General features: G+C 42.2%; 1 protein-coding gene across 6 annotated transcripts in view; it reads right to left on the bottom strand.

The window, feature by feature from the left end:
- Iqch (IQ motif containing H) overlaps nucleotides 1–15,988 on the bottom strand; it is a 210,309-nt gene that overhangs the window by 71,439 nt on the left and 122,882 nt on the right. For 5 of the 6 annotated variants that reach the window (XM_085844696.1, XM_085844698.1, XM_085844699.1 and 2 more), the window contains 2 exons: nucleotides 14,903–15,094; nucleotides 977–1,097 (listed from right to left, as the gene is read on the bottom strand). In XM_085844696.1, the coding sequence (XP_085700822.1) occupies nucleotides 977–1,097; nucleotides 14,903–15,094 (313 nt within the window). The remainder of the gene's footprint in view (nucleotides 1–976; nucleotides 1,098–14,902; nucleotides 15,095–15,988) is intronic. The other variant, XM_085844697.1, reaches the window with a different exon arrangement.

The following is a 15,988-nucleotide window of genomic DNA, read 5'->3' on the forward strand; positions in this document are numbered from 1 at the left end:
GGTGATCTAATCATTTGTTCCTTGGGCTCCCTGTGGTTTGAATAAGGGTTATAGCAGTTTCCACCCATAATAATGATAAGAGGATGAAGTAAGTTAATGTGTATCTGCTTAGGATGATGTTGGCATATAATACCTACTGTGTGCTCAGTGTATCTCACTGCTGTGCTAGTATTGTTGTGTTGCTATTATCACACGATAGTACTATCAGTTTATCATTATATATCAAGGCCAAAATACTATTATCATCATCTTCACTTGACAGCAGCAGGTAGAGGTGTTAAGCAGTGTAAAGCAATGTGAGCTTATATTGTGATCTCTTAGAGAGGGAAAGCTTATGCCTAGATGGATCCTTACGTGGCACCCCACAGGGCTCTGGGACCTCAGATAAATGAGGAGATGAACACAACAAATAAAGTGTATCACTGATTTCCCCATGCCCTTAAGACTGAGGCTGAGGAAGAAGGAGGAATTTGATTTTATTCCTAGACTGTAGAGTCTGGTTGGAAATGCTACCTTTCTGAGCTATGCCATTCTGCTCTCCTAGAAAATGGGAGAGAAAACTAGATTTAGTAAAGGCCTTTTGTTGCCAGTCTGTGATAGAAACTTTCCCATTTCTATCCTTGAATTTTCCCAACAACCATATGCAAGGACACCTGATCTCCGAGGACCGTTCCAGGTCTTTGATGTAGTTCAGATGGAGGGCTTCTGTTCAAGACAAGTCTGGTATGAGAAATGCCCAGACCCTGGCTTCTGCATGGCATGCTTGGTATGCTCAGTTCCTATTTACTTAGGAGGCTGGGTACAAGGTAAAAATCTAGGCAGTGCTTGAAAAGAACAAAGTCAATGGCAGAAGCATTTTCTACACCAACATTGGCTGATGTAGAGTATTTAAGTTGGCCCTGGCTTGACCCAGAACTAGAAGCTAACTAAGCCTGTGCATACTGGTCCTCAATAGGAACTTTACAGTCTTATTTACCTTGAGTGAGAAACATGTGGAGGAATTTCCTCCACGTCGGGAACCGTTTCTCATTGACTAGCTGTACGTGCTGTGCTAAAATGCCCGCCAGCTCCTCGGAGATCTTCACCAGAGCTGACTCCTGCAGAAACAAATTAAATAGAACCACAAGCAATTTTACTACAGAAATGAAAACTGCTTGTGGAGTGATTAAAAACCAGGCCTCCAACAGGCAAAAAAATGTGGTTACTGTTTACCCAGAGCCAGAAAGCCATTTTGAGATTGTTCTATTTTTCCGGACATTTCACTTTTCATATTTCAAAGTGATTCCCCCTCCCCAGATTTGACGCTAATTGTGCATATTGTCTCCAGAAGGCACTTTGTGCTGGTCATCAGTAGCCCAGGCTTCAGACCTACCACAGCCTGACCTGCAGAGTGTCCTCTGCCTCCCCACTCTGTGGACCTCAGTTTCTCATTGTGTAAAATGAGAGCGGAATAGCTTATCCTTAGCTCCTTTAGATGAGAACAGTTTTATTCTACAAATTTTACTGAACTTGAGCCTAGGAGGAACAAACAAGTTGGTGAGGTCTTCCTTTGACACTGCCATCTCTTTAATCTGTGCCTCTTACAGCTTTGACAGGAAAGCCGAAACTCTTGGCTGAAATGGTAAAGGTGGGATTTGAAGTGACAAGGCAAGTTCTAAAGACAGCCTTAGGCAACCTAAAGTGCCTGCAGACCACAGTGTCACAGGGAGGCTTAGATTTTTTAAAAAACCCACTTTAATAAGGGTTCCTAAATGTTTCAACCTCCCTTATAGCCCAGCGATCAAAGGTACAGGAGGAAGATGGTTAATAGGACAAGGGGGGACGAGGACCCATTTAGAAGTAGTTCTTTGAGTTGATTCCAATCTTCATTGTCAGAAGTCCAGTCCATTCAAATCAGTAGCAGTGGCTTGATACAGAAGAAACCAAGAGGTTCTGCCAAGGATTGTGAGTTCTTTGTTGTGTTTCTTTCTACCAAGTCATGACAAGTGAAGATTGGCGAAGAAAGCAAAGTGAACCAATGCAATAATGTTATTCTGGAAGACCAGAGTCAGTGAAGACCAGAGTCAGTGAAGACCAGAGTCAGTGAAGACCAGAGTCAGTGAAGACCAGAGTCAGTGAAGACCAGAGTCAGTGAAGACCAGAGTCAGTGAAGACCAGAGTCAGTGAAGACCAGAGTCAGTGAAGACCAGAGTCAGTGAAGACCAGAGTCAGTGAAGACCAGAGTCAGTGAAGACCAGAGTCAGTGAAGACCAGTGTCAGTGAAGACCAGAGTCAGTGAAGACCAGAGTCAGTGAAGACCAGAGTCAGTGAAGACCAGAGTCAGTGAAGACCAGAGTCAGTGAAGACCAGAGTCAGTGAAGACCAGAGTCAGTGAAGACCAGAGTCAGTGAAGACCAGTGTCAGTGAAGACCAGAGTCAGTGAAGACCAGAGTCAGTGAAGACCAGAGTCAGTGAAGACCAGAGTCAGTGAAGACCAGAGCCAGACTTTCATCCACTGGCTGCTGGGTTATACTTATACCCTTTCTAAACATCATGTGTCCTCTCAAGCATCTGCTCCAGCAAACACATCACATGGCCTTTTACCAGACAGCTTCCCGAAGAAAACATCATGTGTCTGCTTCAGCAAAACATCTCTCATAAGACCGTGTCCAGAAAAACATCACATGACACAAACGAGTCTCCAAAGAAGCCAGAAATTCCCACTCCAGTCACCTGTTTAGCTAGCTAGGCCCCTACCTCTATCACTGTTGAGATGATCTGGAGACAACACAGCCTCCTATAAGGAGTGAAAACCAGTAAGAAGCTCTCAAGTCAATAGGAAGTCGATCTTTTCACATAAAAGGTGTGGCTTGCTGTGATAATTTCTTTTCTACCCTAGGCTATAATGCTCTTAAGCTTCACTTAAACTTTTCAAATATAAGCCATAGTTCAGATGTTATTTCTGCCTGATGCAGAGCAGGGACAAGCAAAGCTCTAGCTTGCTTTGGGGTCCCAGGCAAACTATGAATTTAAGAGTGAACATTGAGTGATTTATAAGAATCAGCTCTAGGGATGAGGCTGGTTGTAATCCTAGAAATCATCTGCATACTCACTTTTTCCAATTTCCCTAACATTAAAAAGGGATGGTCCACTATCCTCTGCCATCTTCCAGCTCTATGAAACATCTAGCTGATTCTGGTTGAATGCCCGCTGAAAATTCAGAATAAAAGGCGAATCTTAGAGTATATGATGGGCAGGTCCAGATAATCTGATTTATTTCATAACTACCCAGAAACCCCTGTGGGTTAAGTGTCATTAGTCAGCCCTAGTAAGTGACTGACATACAAAACAGAAACGCACTAAGAAGCAGAGTGCTCTGGCCTTTCTCAGGATGATTTGCCAGCACAAGGTTCAGAGTCTTGCTAGAAAAGGCTAGAGAAGCTCTGGCTTCTAAACCTCTGCCTTGCCGTGTAAAAGCAAGGAAACTGACTATCAAAGCAATGGGCGGTGTCTCCACCTCTATCCACACCCGGGATGATCTCACGAAGAACTCATGAGCATGCAGCTCCAGCACGGGAGCCCCTCTGGTCTCCGAATAGCGCCTTTCTCTAGTCACACATTTCTCTAGTTCAACCTTCTGTTCCATGGAGGAAGACTGTCTCTACATGGAGAGCAGTGAAGCCTAGCTTTAGATCCTGCCCTTTTCTGGAAAATAATGTCAGATAAAAGAAAGCTCATACATAGCCCAGGCCTCTCTTGGGGAAGTGGAGCTTCAGTCCCTCCTTTTGAAGGGAGCCATCTACTCTGTTCCATCCTGTATGCTCATTTAGGTAACTGTATCAGAGGAAAAAACCTATCTACTACAGGGTCATTTTTCAAAGGAAAAAGATGGAGGGGAAACAGTGAAGGAACAAGTGAAAGCCTTGTAAGCTTAATTTAGAAACTCCATCAGCTTGAACCCAGGTGCCAGTTCTTTAGCAGGACACTCTACAATACTGTGCAAAAACTAAGTATGACACTCAGGTGTGCACGTGACATGAGGAAGCTCATTACTTTGTATGCTAACCTACAAAACAAACACACAAGAAGCAGCCTCTGTGGTATGCCTGGCCTCTACTCCTACAGTCTCGCCTCCCTCCAACTTCCTTTGTCATCCTCCCTAGCTCACTCCCTCTTACTCTTTCTTCTTCCCAGAAGCCTTCTTCCCCTGCTGTAGTCAGGTGTCTTCCCCCACCACCCTGCATATCCCCTAGCGCCTAAGTGACAAAGACATTAGCTTTGAGATCAAACTTCCCATGCCCAGGAGAAGAATGCTCCATGTTTGTGCAATGAATCATGACAGTAGTGAACCTAAGGAGATGGTCCTTTATAGCTGATGCTACAGAATAACAGAAAATGGGAATCTCTCCGTAGACTTGCTCCTTACTGCCGAGGAATCACCTGAAGGGCCAGCTTCCTTAGAAGCACCAATCCCACTTGGGTAGATTTACAGGATTCACTGCCTCTAAAGACTTCAGAAAGATAAAGGAGTTGACATATGTGGAGTGTCATGTCAGTTGCAACATTATGTGAGGGTCAGTAATGAACTGACAAGGCTTCTGAGGACATGGTGCCAGCCTGCCACTGCCATCCTGCTTACAAAATAAGCCATTCTGCCACAATGTCTAGTATTTGCACTCTGCACAAAACCACAGCAAGAAGAGAGATTTCCAGAAGGAAACCTTGCTACAGAGACCTGGAGGAAGCCTCAAGTCTCATCATGAGAACTACAAGACTGAGCTGGGCGTGGTGGCGCACGCCTTTAACCCTAGCACTTGGGAGGCAGAGGCAGGCGGATTTCTGAGTTCAAGGCCAGCCTGGTCTACAAAGTGAGTTACAGGACAGCCAGGGTTACACAGAGAAACCCTGTCTTGAAAAACAAACAGACAAACAAACAAAAATGGAGAACTACAGGACTGAAGGCACGGACAGGGTGGCATTCAGTGGGGGACGCTGGAGAAATGATTAGCTCTCTAAGTAATAACAGGAGTCAGAGGGTAATATTAACTATCTATGTCTAAAGGGTTGCATCCGGCTTAAACTAATACTTAGTACCTTCAGCCTTAGTGCCAATGAAAAGAGACTTGTTCCCTCACCTCTATAAAATAAAGGCTATAATAACAATGATGGTAATTTGGGAGTTGCAGCTCACATATTCAAGTAAGAAAGGGTATGCACAACATGTGTATGTCTATCATATGTCTGTCTTTCTGTTATAAGCCAGGAACAGAAGTATATGTTTACAAACTTACAGTGTAGAATTAGGGGCTAATGACAAGGTAATGGGGTGACCAATTCAACGTTTCCCAGAACCTGTCATCTACACTGTGCAGGTCATTTAGGACCAGTTACTCTGGGGTGTGGGAGGGAAGATATATTCCTTGTGAAGCATAAATGATAGAAAATTATGCTTTGTTTTTTTAAAAATTTCAGGATGAGACTGGTTCTAGGGATGCCCTCTGAAGCTCATGGCTAGATGACATTTCTTACTCTTCAGCTCATCTTCATCATTGCATAGACTGGCTTGCTCATTTACTGTTCAGCACCCAGAATTATATCTCCAAGTTCTCGGTAATAGTAATGACCTGGAAATTTCTAAGGCATCTTCAGAGGGCATTTGATTTCTATTGACCTGACTGACAAACTCGAGACTATTTTTCTATTATGCCTGTATCTTATTTCTTGACTTTCTCTATTTCTGTCAAGGAAATGTGAATTTGAAGGAACAGATATGTTGACTGAGGGAAATGCAAGGTATCTTAGGGGAGCCACCAGCATTCTCACTTTAACACTGCCCTCAGTGATGAAAGATACTTCCAACTCTAGAGTTTTCCCACCCAAACAAATTTCTAGTGCTGTGTGTGTGCGCGCACACGTGTGTGTGTGTGTGTGTGTGTGTGTGTGTGTAGGATGGGGGAGGAGAAAGAAGAATGCAAATTAGAGTACTCAATCTTACCAAAACTCATATTTCATTTTTGTAGTTTCTTGACTGAATTTCTACTAGAATATTAAATAAAATAACTTCTTCATTAATGAAATATTATTTGACCATATTTAAAAGAAAACCAAAGAAACATGTCTTAATCTCTGGATTAAGACAGACTGTAAGGAAATCTCACAGACCTGCCTAGATAGTTCTTCTTTATAGGTATTTCTGATAGCTCTGAACAGAGGCCTGGACAGTACACCAAGTCAGAGGGGTAGGATGGACACCTGATAAACTAGGATTGTCAGTTAGACTGCAGTTTAAGGGGATCTGTGGACTCCTTAGGACAGATGCCTCGTGTAACAGCCAAGTGCACAGTAAGGCTGCAGGATCTATCTAGCTTCTGAGCTCTGAGTGTGTACTCTCTATGTCCCTGCCTTGTTCAGACAGAGACGTGTGTTGCAGCATGAACAGTGCTGGGATTAGAACTGGCTGGGGGCACAGAGGTGAACAGCACTCCACACTGAAGGTGAACCGACAGGGTTGTTCATTTTGTAAAACTGCTGTGCTCATTTTAAAGGTAAAATAATAGCTTTCACTTACTGAAAGTTTACCATGGTATAGCCCTGTGCCAGGGTGTCCTACATTTACCATCTTGAAGCCGCTGGCTAGAGATACTATCTTTATTTCGTGTCATACAGCTAGGAAGTAGCAGAACTTGGACTTAAACCCAGTCGTGACCAGTGGGCCATAGTAGAGTAGGATCTGTGCCCATGACTGCCATTAGTGAGTCTAACCCTCTGGTCACATTACATCAACTTACAGGCGCCATGCTAAATATGGGAAAATGGTAGAATAGATAACTGTTGTTGGCTAAACAGCATATGTACCTCCTCTTTCAGATTAAGGGTACCCTCACTTCCTTTCAAAATGGTTCTTTCCTGTTCTTTGCTATGGAAGATTGGTTGAGGGGGAATTCTACTCTTACCTCCAATGAAGCATAGTAGCCTTGCTGGTGCAGTATAGGGATGTGACCCAATCACTTGCTAGGAAGCACCTACTGGGGCCTCTGGAAAGGAAGTGTGTGCTCTTCTGAGTCGCTACCTGATGGGATGTTCTCTCTGTCTATTGCCTGGGCCAGGAACACATTCTGGAAGTTACTGGCGGCCATCTTGCAATGCAGAGAACAGCCAGCCTTAGGAAGGAAGCAGCCTGACACATAGTTCAAAAAAGAGATGAAAACTGTGGGTCCTCGGTGACATTGCTGAGCCACCATCTGGAGCCAGTTTCTCTTTAGAGGAAAAGTCATTTAAGTTGAGGTTCTTGAAGCTTAAGCATTTTAAATGGACATAACAAATAGGTGGGCCAAAGCATGTCCTCACAGTCCACAATGGTAGCTGTAAGGATGCTCGGATCATCCTGCATGGTGATTACTTTCACCAAGTTTTCACTCATTGCTTTCCACTGAGATAATTAGGAACAGGCCCTCTTTAGGGTGCAAAAATATGTTGAAAGGATGAAGAAAAAAGTGAAAGTGTCTCCAACAAGTCTGAAACTACTTCCCATACCTACTTAAAGTTTAAGGACAGCTTTACTACTCTGTGTTTAATTGTTAATGGAGAATTTAAAAATCAAAAATGCCAAGTTTGTCTTCGATGAGATGGAAAATTATGCTGCAGTAGAAGGTAACATAATGTAAAACAACCAGCTTTACCAAAGCACACAAATGTTTTTGGTATGTAAAATTGCTTTGTAAAATATTTGCTCCATCTGCTAAAAGCGGCAAAGACAATTTTCCCTTGATAGCTAATGGCCCATTTCGGGTGTGTGGCAAGTGATTCGCTGCAGTGGCGGCTCTCATTAAACGGAATGTTGAAAACGCGGTATATAATTCCATACTTAGGTTGCATTACCCACTCACTGCTTCCTGAGGAGTTGGTCCCTCATTAGCGAGGCCTCTACCTTGCACCAACATGCAGGCCTAGCAGTTGATTCGACTTGAGAAGCATTTTGTCCAACTGAGGCACATATGTTGTACTTCCATTCCGAAGCTCAGCACAACTGCCTCACTGCAACCACAGCCACCGGAGAAGTTCATTCCCTCTCCACTCTCCAGCACTGACTGCTGCTTCTCTTTCCCCTCGCCACAGGGAGCACAACTGTTTTCTTTCTTTCTTTCTTTTTTTCTAGGCTCATCCTGTCCCACTGCATGCTGTGGGGGTTTCAATAGATAAAGATTAAGTGCTTCTAGAAATTCTTAATTGAACTTTGCACATACACAAAAGGAGGGAAAAACTCCCCCTCCCCCAGGGCAAAACTGCTATCACACAAGCCTGACAAATGCTGCCCGCTGCCCTCGCTTCCTGGTCTATCTGTGATTTCTCTCTTTAAAAGAGATGCTTACATTACACCCCAAATTACTTCAACATCTGCTAAAGGAACGATTAGAAATAAATACAGTAATCCAGGGTGGCTTAAGAAGAGAAGATGTTCGTGTTTGGAGAATGATACTGAAAAGTAGTTACTGCAGCAAATGGCTGGGGAGAGACACATATTCTTACCACTGGAAAACAGTTCTCAAGGAAATTATACTGAATTGTAAGAATGACAGCCAGTAAATACATATGACTGTTTTAAAGATTATACAGTGTTTTAAAGTGGGAACCAGGCTGTGTTTAAATCAACCATAAGTAGAAGTAGCCATAATCTAGTAGAAAGCTACTGGAAATAGGTTTTCTCCTATCCATGTAGAGACTTGGGACATGTAGAGAAATACCTGGGTGGGAGGACTGAGGACGATGATGGACACACTCTTTAAATGCAGACTGAAGACAAAAGGAAGCACACATTCCTTTTGGATTGATTCTCATTCAAGTAATGGGGAAGACTGAGTTCCAGGAATGAAACTGAGTTTATCAAGGGAGCCTTGTATTTTATTCTGTACACAAAGAATGGGCATGCAGCACTGTTTCTCAATCAAGAGAAGAGAGGGACCTTTTTTGATATTTACACACATCAGATACATGGAGTCAGGAGGATGAAGCAGCGTTGTAAATTGATTGTTTTCTTTCCACAGACCACGCACAGGACTAGACTAGTGAATCCCACAGTGAGGGTTTGTCTAGCGCCTGGCTCAGTTACAGAGAGTCCTAGACTTCTCAAGGGCATCCCTGGTTCACCAAGAGGCACTGAGGACAGATGACCAGTAGCACATGGCACTGTGACTGTCAGAGAGTGAAAGCTCTCTTTGAATCCACTCCAAAAGCCTAAGCCTGCTCTGTGGTTTTCAGCAGCACAGACATTTCCAAAAGGACTCCAGCGGGACCTTCCCTGGTGTGAAAACACTAACCAATCCTCCTTTCTCTTATCTTCTGCTTTATTCCTTCCTTCCACGCAGTTATTGTGAAAAACTGGCAGTTAAATTCAATTGATTCAAATTTTTCTGGATCCATATGGCCGCCAACCCTGGAGCTGAAGCGGCGGCGGCGCCTCCTCGCCGCTGTTCTCTAGCATTTGCCTCTCCTCCAGTCCCCAGATGGTGGGAGTAACATTTAAACCTCCTTTTCTCTGCCTTGTACAATAGACCTTGGCACCATTTCAACTGTTTACTCCGGTAATTAACAGCTCTGATACCACAACAATTACAACTCCTCCACTCTCCACAATAATGCTATGAATTAGTGAGAGCTAATGGCTGGAAGGTAGAGTGTTTCCAGACTGTGAGATCTGTGCATTTTTAGAATAAAATAAAAGGTACAAACAGCACGCTTTCAGTAGACAATGATTACCTAGTAATTAGTTTACACAAAGCTTCCTATTTAATGGCAAAATGCTGTAATTAACGTGTGACAGAAAATCAAAGGGTACTTTGTAAGCATATGAAAAATTAACACTGCAGGCCCATAGCTTTATGTACTGATTAGAAGCATATTAAATCAATAGGACACACAAGCCAACAGCTTGTATAGCTGATTATTATAGGTCCTCGGAAGGGGTGCCCAGGCTTTCATTTAACTGGGGAGGCAATTTTCCTTCTCCTGTCATCATCCTCAGGCACAGAGAAGCACCTCAAACGCATCCCTGGCAGCACCATGAAAATAACCACTCAACTGGAAGAAAACGTTCTAAGTCATTCTCAGAGCTAAGGAAAAATATGTACATGATTAAGACTTTCCAGTGATCTTGGTGACATGCTGCTATACTAATTAGAAAATATGCCAACTGGAACCAGAAGCATCCAGACTCAATGTTTTGGTCAGAATAATCTCTACTTTATCAAGCCTCTTTATTCAACATGGAGAAAGCGCTAAGAAACACATTGTTTTCTATTCTCAAATGGTAAGAGGCCAGGATGCTATCTAGGGTTATTCTTTTAAAGGTATTAATTAGGAAAATCCTAACATAGAGACAATTAGATCATTATTCTGAGGTTTTGCTAGCATCTTATATAATAATAGTTGATGTACACTACAGTAGTCTTGAAGGCCACAAAGCCTCCTAAGTAACCTTCGGAATTGCCAAGGAACTGCTAATTTGTATTTATTTGCTCACTATTGCTTATATTTTCTCATAATACAACTTTAATTAATATTCATAATAAAAAGCAACAAAGCAACAATATCTTAAATGTCCACATGCTAAGACTATTGCTGGCCAAGTCACAGGATACCCTTAACCCTCATCGCAGCTCCATGTGACACCTGTACTGTTATCTATTTCCAGATAAACAAATGGCAACTTAGAGAGCCATGGTGATTTGGTTGTGGCTGTTTCCCAGGAAGCTCTGAGAGGGGCAGATCTGTGGGGCTCGTGAGGCCAGCTACTCTTCCTTTACCCGGGCACTCAGTCAGTGCTCAGCCCTCAGCCGCAGACTGACCCATTTTAACTCTTGCTCTGCTTTAAAAGGCTTACCACATGAACTTCAATTATGTCTAGAAACAAGTCAGACAAAAACAAAGAGAATTTCTGGCGGCTTGTGTAAAAGAAGAGTAAGCTGAGTCGCTTCTCTTGTTTTTAGTGCTGTATCGGATTGTGAAGGTAGGCTATTCAATAGTGATCATTTATAGGCTGACTCAAATAAGTGTATCTCTCTGTAACTGGGCAAAAGGTCATATATAGAATTCTCTGTTGTCAACTATGCACGTTGACAGGGATGCATATGGTGAGGCATCTGGGTTTTCTAAGAATTCCTGACAGGTTCCTCCCTTCTACAGCTGAGGTATGCATACTGACACCTCTCCTCACCTCCCAGTTCACGGCCTTGTAGGAAAGGGGAGCACTCAGTAGTGAGTGTGGCCCAGGGACATCTGTGGGAAGTAGAAGATCTGCCAGAGCGGCGGCACATGGCACGGCCACAGAGCCAGGGCCGCAGAGGGGAGCTTCTTCAGGAGCTAAAGGAAGTCTCCTCTGCAGCGCTCAGCTGTGTGTTCTGCTAATGGTTTTGGAGGCCACTAGCATCTTCTTATCAATGCAGCGCGTACAACAAGAGCCGGAGCACTATATACAGCATTCTACTCATGGGGATTTCTCCCGAGGGGAAAGAAAAGCAGAATTTGTTTTTGTTTTTGTTTTAAAAGCATATACTATATAGACATTTCTCTGGTCCACAATTAAAAAAAAAAAAAAAACAGGAGCAAAACAAAACTGGAGAAGAGCTTAAGTTTTCAGACAGGTGAGTGTTTTAGCATATTAGAATTAATACAAGGGAATAACATGCAGCCATTAATTGTGAGGAAGATGTATAAAGGGGAAAATGGCTAAGTTCTTATGTTTAATTAGATTACTCACAATTATTGAGGCAATGAAAGACAACACACATTTGAGAATTAATTCAGAGAATGAAGGCAATAGTAAAAGTGATTTTACACTTACCAGATTAGACATCTCTCTCTAATATTGTTACAGTACCTTTTAACTTTCCTAAACATTCTGTGGTGATGAATCAATGCCTCTTTGAGCTCACCTTATAAAGCCCTACCACATTCTACAGGAGGCGCTTAGGTCAGTCACCTGAGAGTGGTTCCCATCACTGCTTACAAGGCTTCACAGGGGAAGCTGTTCTGAGCACATTGTGGTGGCTGCTCCTCCTTTGTAATGGTATGTTTGTTTGCTGACCTAGTTCTCTAATGATCTAAGTATGGTTTATTCTGCCTTTCTAAGTTTGGGAGCCCTGGATTCAGAACTTCCATTTTGGGTGATACTTAAATGAATACCAAATGTCTAACATTCTAACAGTAAAACAAAATAGTATGAGAGACTGAAATTTTAACCTCTAACAAAATAGAAAGCAGCCACAAGAAAGACTGTGAGCACAGAAAGCAGACTGTAGCGCCAAGTGTGTGTCAGAAAGGCATCTCTCCTACAAGTGTGTTTTAAGTCTTCATCCCTACTAACTGAAACACACCCCCTGACTCAGAAGCAGGGAATCGTGCATTTGTGCAAGTGGGTTCACAAACCTTAGCAAGCAGTGTACACCCAGCAACTGAGCTTGGGACCCAGTGGGGGAAGCGCGGGGAGCTGGCTTCACTAGACAACAGGATGACAAACAGTGGCTTGCTACCAACCACCAGGGAAAAATGAAAATCCATGTTTTGTTTCAGTGCAGCCTTTCTGCTTTTTGAAATATGCCTATGTCTCCATACTGAGCTTTCAAAGGTGACTCGGCTTTTTAGCATCTGATTATTCGTGTGACTTTGGTTCAGGTCTTAACTGCAAACAGCCAAAGCTCAGTTCAAAATTAGGAAATAGGAAAAAGAGATGATCTTTGTGTTGTGTGTCTGTGCCAGGTCCTGCCTACATTTAAGACTAGTGTCCGCGTAAGACTCTACAGCAGCGCCCAACCCACACACAGCACTGCTTTCATCTGTTGTCTACAATGTACCAATACGAGAATTCACAGCATCATGTCACAAACTGCTATGCAAATGATGCTATTTGTAAGTATTAACATAATTCAGTGCTTACAGTCATATTCTCATTTCTAATAATTCTCTCAGAATGGAGTCTTTCTCTGGACTCTTAGCCTGCAGGATAGTCTTTCATCAAGAAGCTGAAATTTTTAATAACCTGCCAGCATATGTTTTGTATGTGCCAGGCTAGGCTTGGTGACACAACATCTTCATTATGAAAAGAAACAGGTCTACAGACTGAAATAGGACATTAAAACATGCTTGTGCTCATAAAGTAATGCTTTGATGTCTAAATGCACACCATCACAATGGCCTTCTGGAACAAATGTGCATTCCACCTAAATTCTCAATAAATACCCTCAGTTCACCTCCACTCAGAGGAGGGCTTCCCTTTGAAGGCATAAGCTGTCCTTGAGTCCCCACAAGAGGGGAGAGAGTGCACACATGCCTTGTTTTTATTTTCATCTTTGGCTTTTCACACTTCACAGCCAAGCACAAGCCATACATTATAGCAGGATTTCTGAATAATTATTTTTCCCTGTTAAGTTTTTAAAAATGATTTAAAGAGATCATTAATTATTTAAGAGTTTCAAATTTAATAACATTAACAACAGTGCTAAATGTATTTGGTAACAATTTAAAATGGCACAGTTTAAAATAATTGAAAGTAAATAATCAGCAGCGAGGTTCCAACCACAATTCAGCCAAATGTCAGTACTGGAAATATTTTTAAAACTCAAAGTCAAACATTGTACATCTATCATAGTCTAATGTCAAGATAATTCTTTAAAAATTATTGGTTTGAAACACTAAGGCCAGAAAACACTGTACACAGTAGTGTTTCAATTCTTTAAGTGAAAGTGCTAGACTTTTCCATGGTTTAAACTCAACAGCTTTGCTTCAAAAGGACAAAATCCTGTTCAAAGAGAACATAACAGAAACCTCTATGGGCCTCAAAATTAAATACATTTTCTTTGCTTTATTTTTTTCTAGAAGAGTAATTCACTGTGGTGTCCTTTAAATAATATGTGAAGAGCTAGCCATGACAGCTACTGTGTTTAGTCCACTCACTGTTGGAGGGAGAAGAAAGCCCAGACTAGATCATGGGAGGACCGACCCATTTATCAAAGGGAGCTCTCCCTCCTGGCTGGTCTTGAGATGTATTCATCATCTCACTTGCCCAGGAATAATGTGGCTCCCACCAGTGTGCCCTTCCTTTCTATCACTTGTGTCTTGATTCATAGACTTCTGTAGTGGGATGCGCAAAGCAGATGCAAATCACTGCACAGTCCACGGCTATGCCTGCTGGGAGGGAAGAAACCAGTTAAGGAGTTTGTCTTTCAATCTTCTTTTTTCTAGCAGGTCACCCAAAACAGGGTCATGCAATAAAGAGAAGCTGAGTATAAGGATGCAGTGTGGGACGGTGTTTAGAGATCAGGTTAGACATCAGCCACATACAACTATTAAGCAAAATTGGAACAGACTGGGGCTGTATAAATTCATCTCACCAACATACATGGAAAGGTTTACACACCTCCACTCAGAGCCAGAGTCACTGAGCACACTATTCAGCTTTGCTGGGAATTTTCTTCTGGGGTCTATTCTTCTCTGAGCACCTCACAGGAACTGGTAGTTACATACATTTCTTTGGAATATCTTCAAAAACATGGCTTCTGACAGAATGCAGAAGCTTCCAGTGAGCACATTTGCTAATAGAATTTCTCCTAATAAAATACAGCTACCTTAACCCCAGCAGTTGACAGAAGCACAGAGTGTGCTCAGGGTGGAGGCCAAGACTCTCAGTGCTCCCCGAATGGGGCATTTTAGTTATTGCTTAGCTATCATAATCATTTTGAAGATGTGGGAGAAAAAACCCATTTTGAGCCCCCAAAATGGACATTTAACTAACCCAATGAGCCCATTTCTGCTCTACATTTAGACTGAGGCCCAGGAAAGGCTGCAATGATAGATAACAGAGCTGAGTCAGGGAGAAAGGATTATCACCTAACTGTCCACAGCACTGTGGTGTAAGTTACCACTGAACACTCACTTGTGCCCACTTCTTCTTCCAGTCCTCATGACCGAATCTGTTTCTCTCCTTCAGCACCCAGTTGTAGCACTGTAGATGGGAAGGAATGTCACAAAATGCTGTCCCATTTCCTCCAAATTCCGTGTTCATTTTAAAGACCCATCGTCGGATTCCCAGGTTATCAGTCACCAACTGGCTCAACTGTTCTATCATCTGGGGGGCAAAGTTACAGCAACAATAAAAAGCACATTTCGTTTCTGTAATTGCTTGTGGTGCTTCGAGTGTCTTTACACAGTCTGTTCATTAGGTCCCCTGTGACTCACTAGTACAAATTCAAGAAGTTTTAAGTGATGTATGATATAGAGAAATCACTAGCCAATGGGATAAAAGCCATTTTTAAAATGCAATCACATTCGTGAGAAATTGAAAACTACTATTATAATGCTGAGTTATGAAGGAAAAAGGAAAACTTTTAAACATCTATAACTGAATCCTGGTATTGTCTCCTCTCTTTCATAACAGCTTAGGTGTTTTACTGATTTTTCAAATGATTTTTTTATAGTTCAAGACAATAAAAATATTGTCCTGAAAACATTGAGATTTTAAACACAGTAATCTAAAATGATACTGTAATGTATAAGACATTTTTCCTCACTAACATACATTTGTTTGGCCATTTGGCCAAGTTGACTGTATTATTGAACAAATGTACTATAGAGAAAGACAGATAACAGAGATAAAAAAAAAAACACTTGCAGAAACAGCCTTCCTAGAATGTCAGCTGCCCTACATTTGATATAAAACAATGCTGTCTGAATAACTGGCCTTAAATAGATGAAATTTTAAGGGATAGAAATCCATGCTTTAATCCCAAAATAATAGTAAGATCAATAACTAACATTACTGAACACTCAGTAGGAACCAGCGCTTGGCTCATGTATCCTATATGTGAGTTTCCCACTTAATATCATAACCTATAATGAAGGTGCCATTAGTGACTGCACTTAATACTAAGAGGCTGAGTAATTTGACTTGCCCATCATCATAAAGCACTGAGTGGCAGAGCAACACTTCCCTTGGATTGCTATGACCCCAGACTTTACACTC

This window comes from Mus caroli, unplaced genomic scaffold (assembly GCF_978045245.1).
Source record: "Mus caroli unplaced genomic scaffold, Mus_caroli_1 scaffold_11, whole genome shotgun sequence".
NCBI classification, from domain to species: domain Eukaryota; kingdom Metazoa; phylum Chordata; class Mammalia; order Rodentia; family Muridae; genus Mus; species Mus caroli.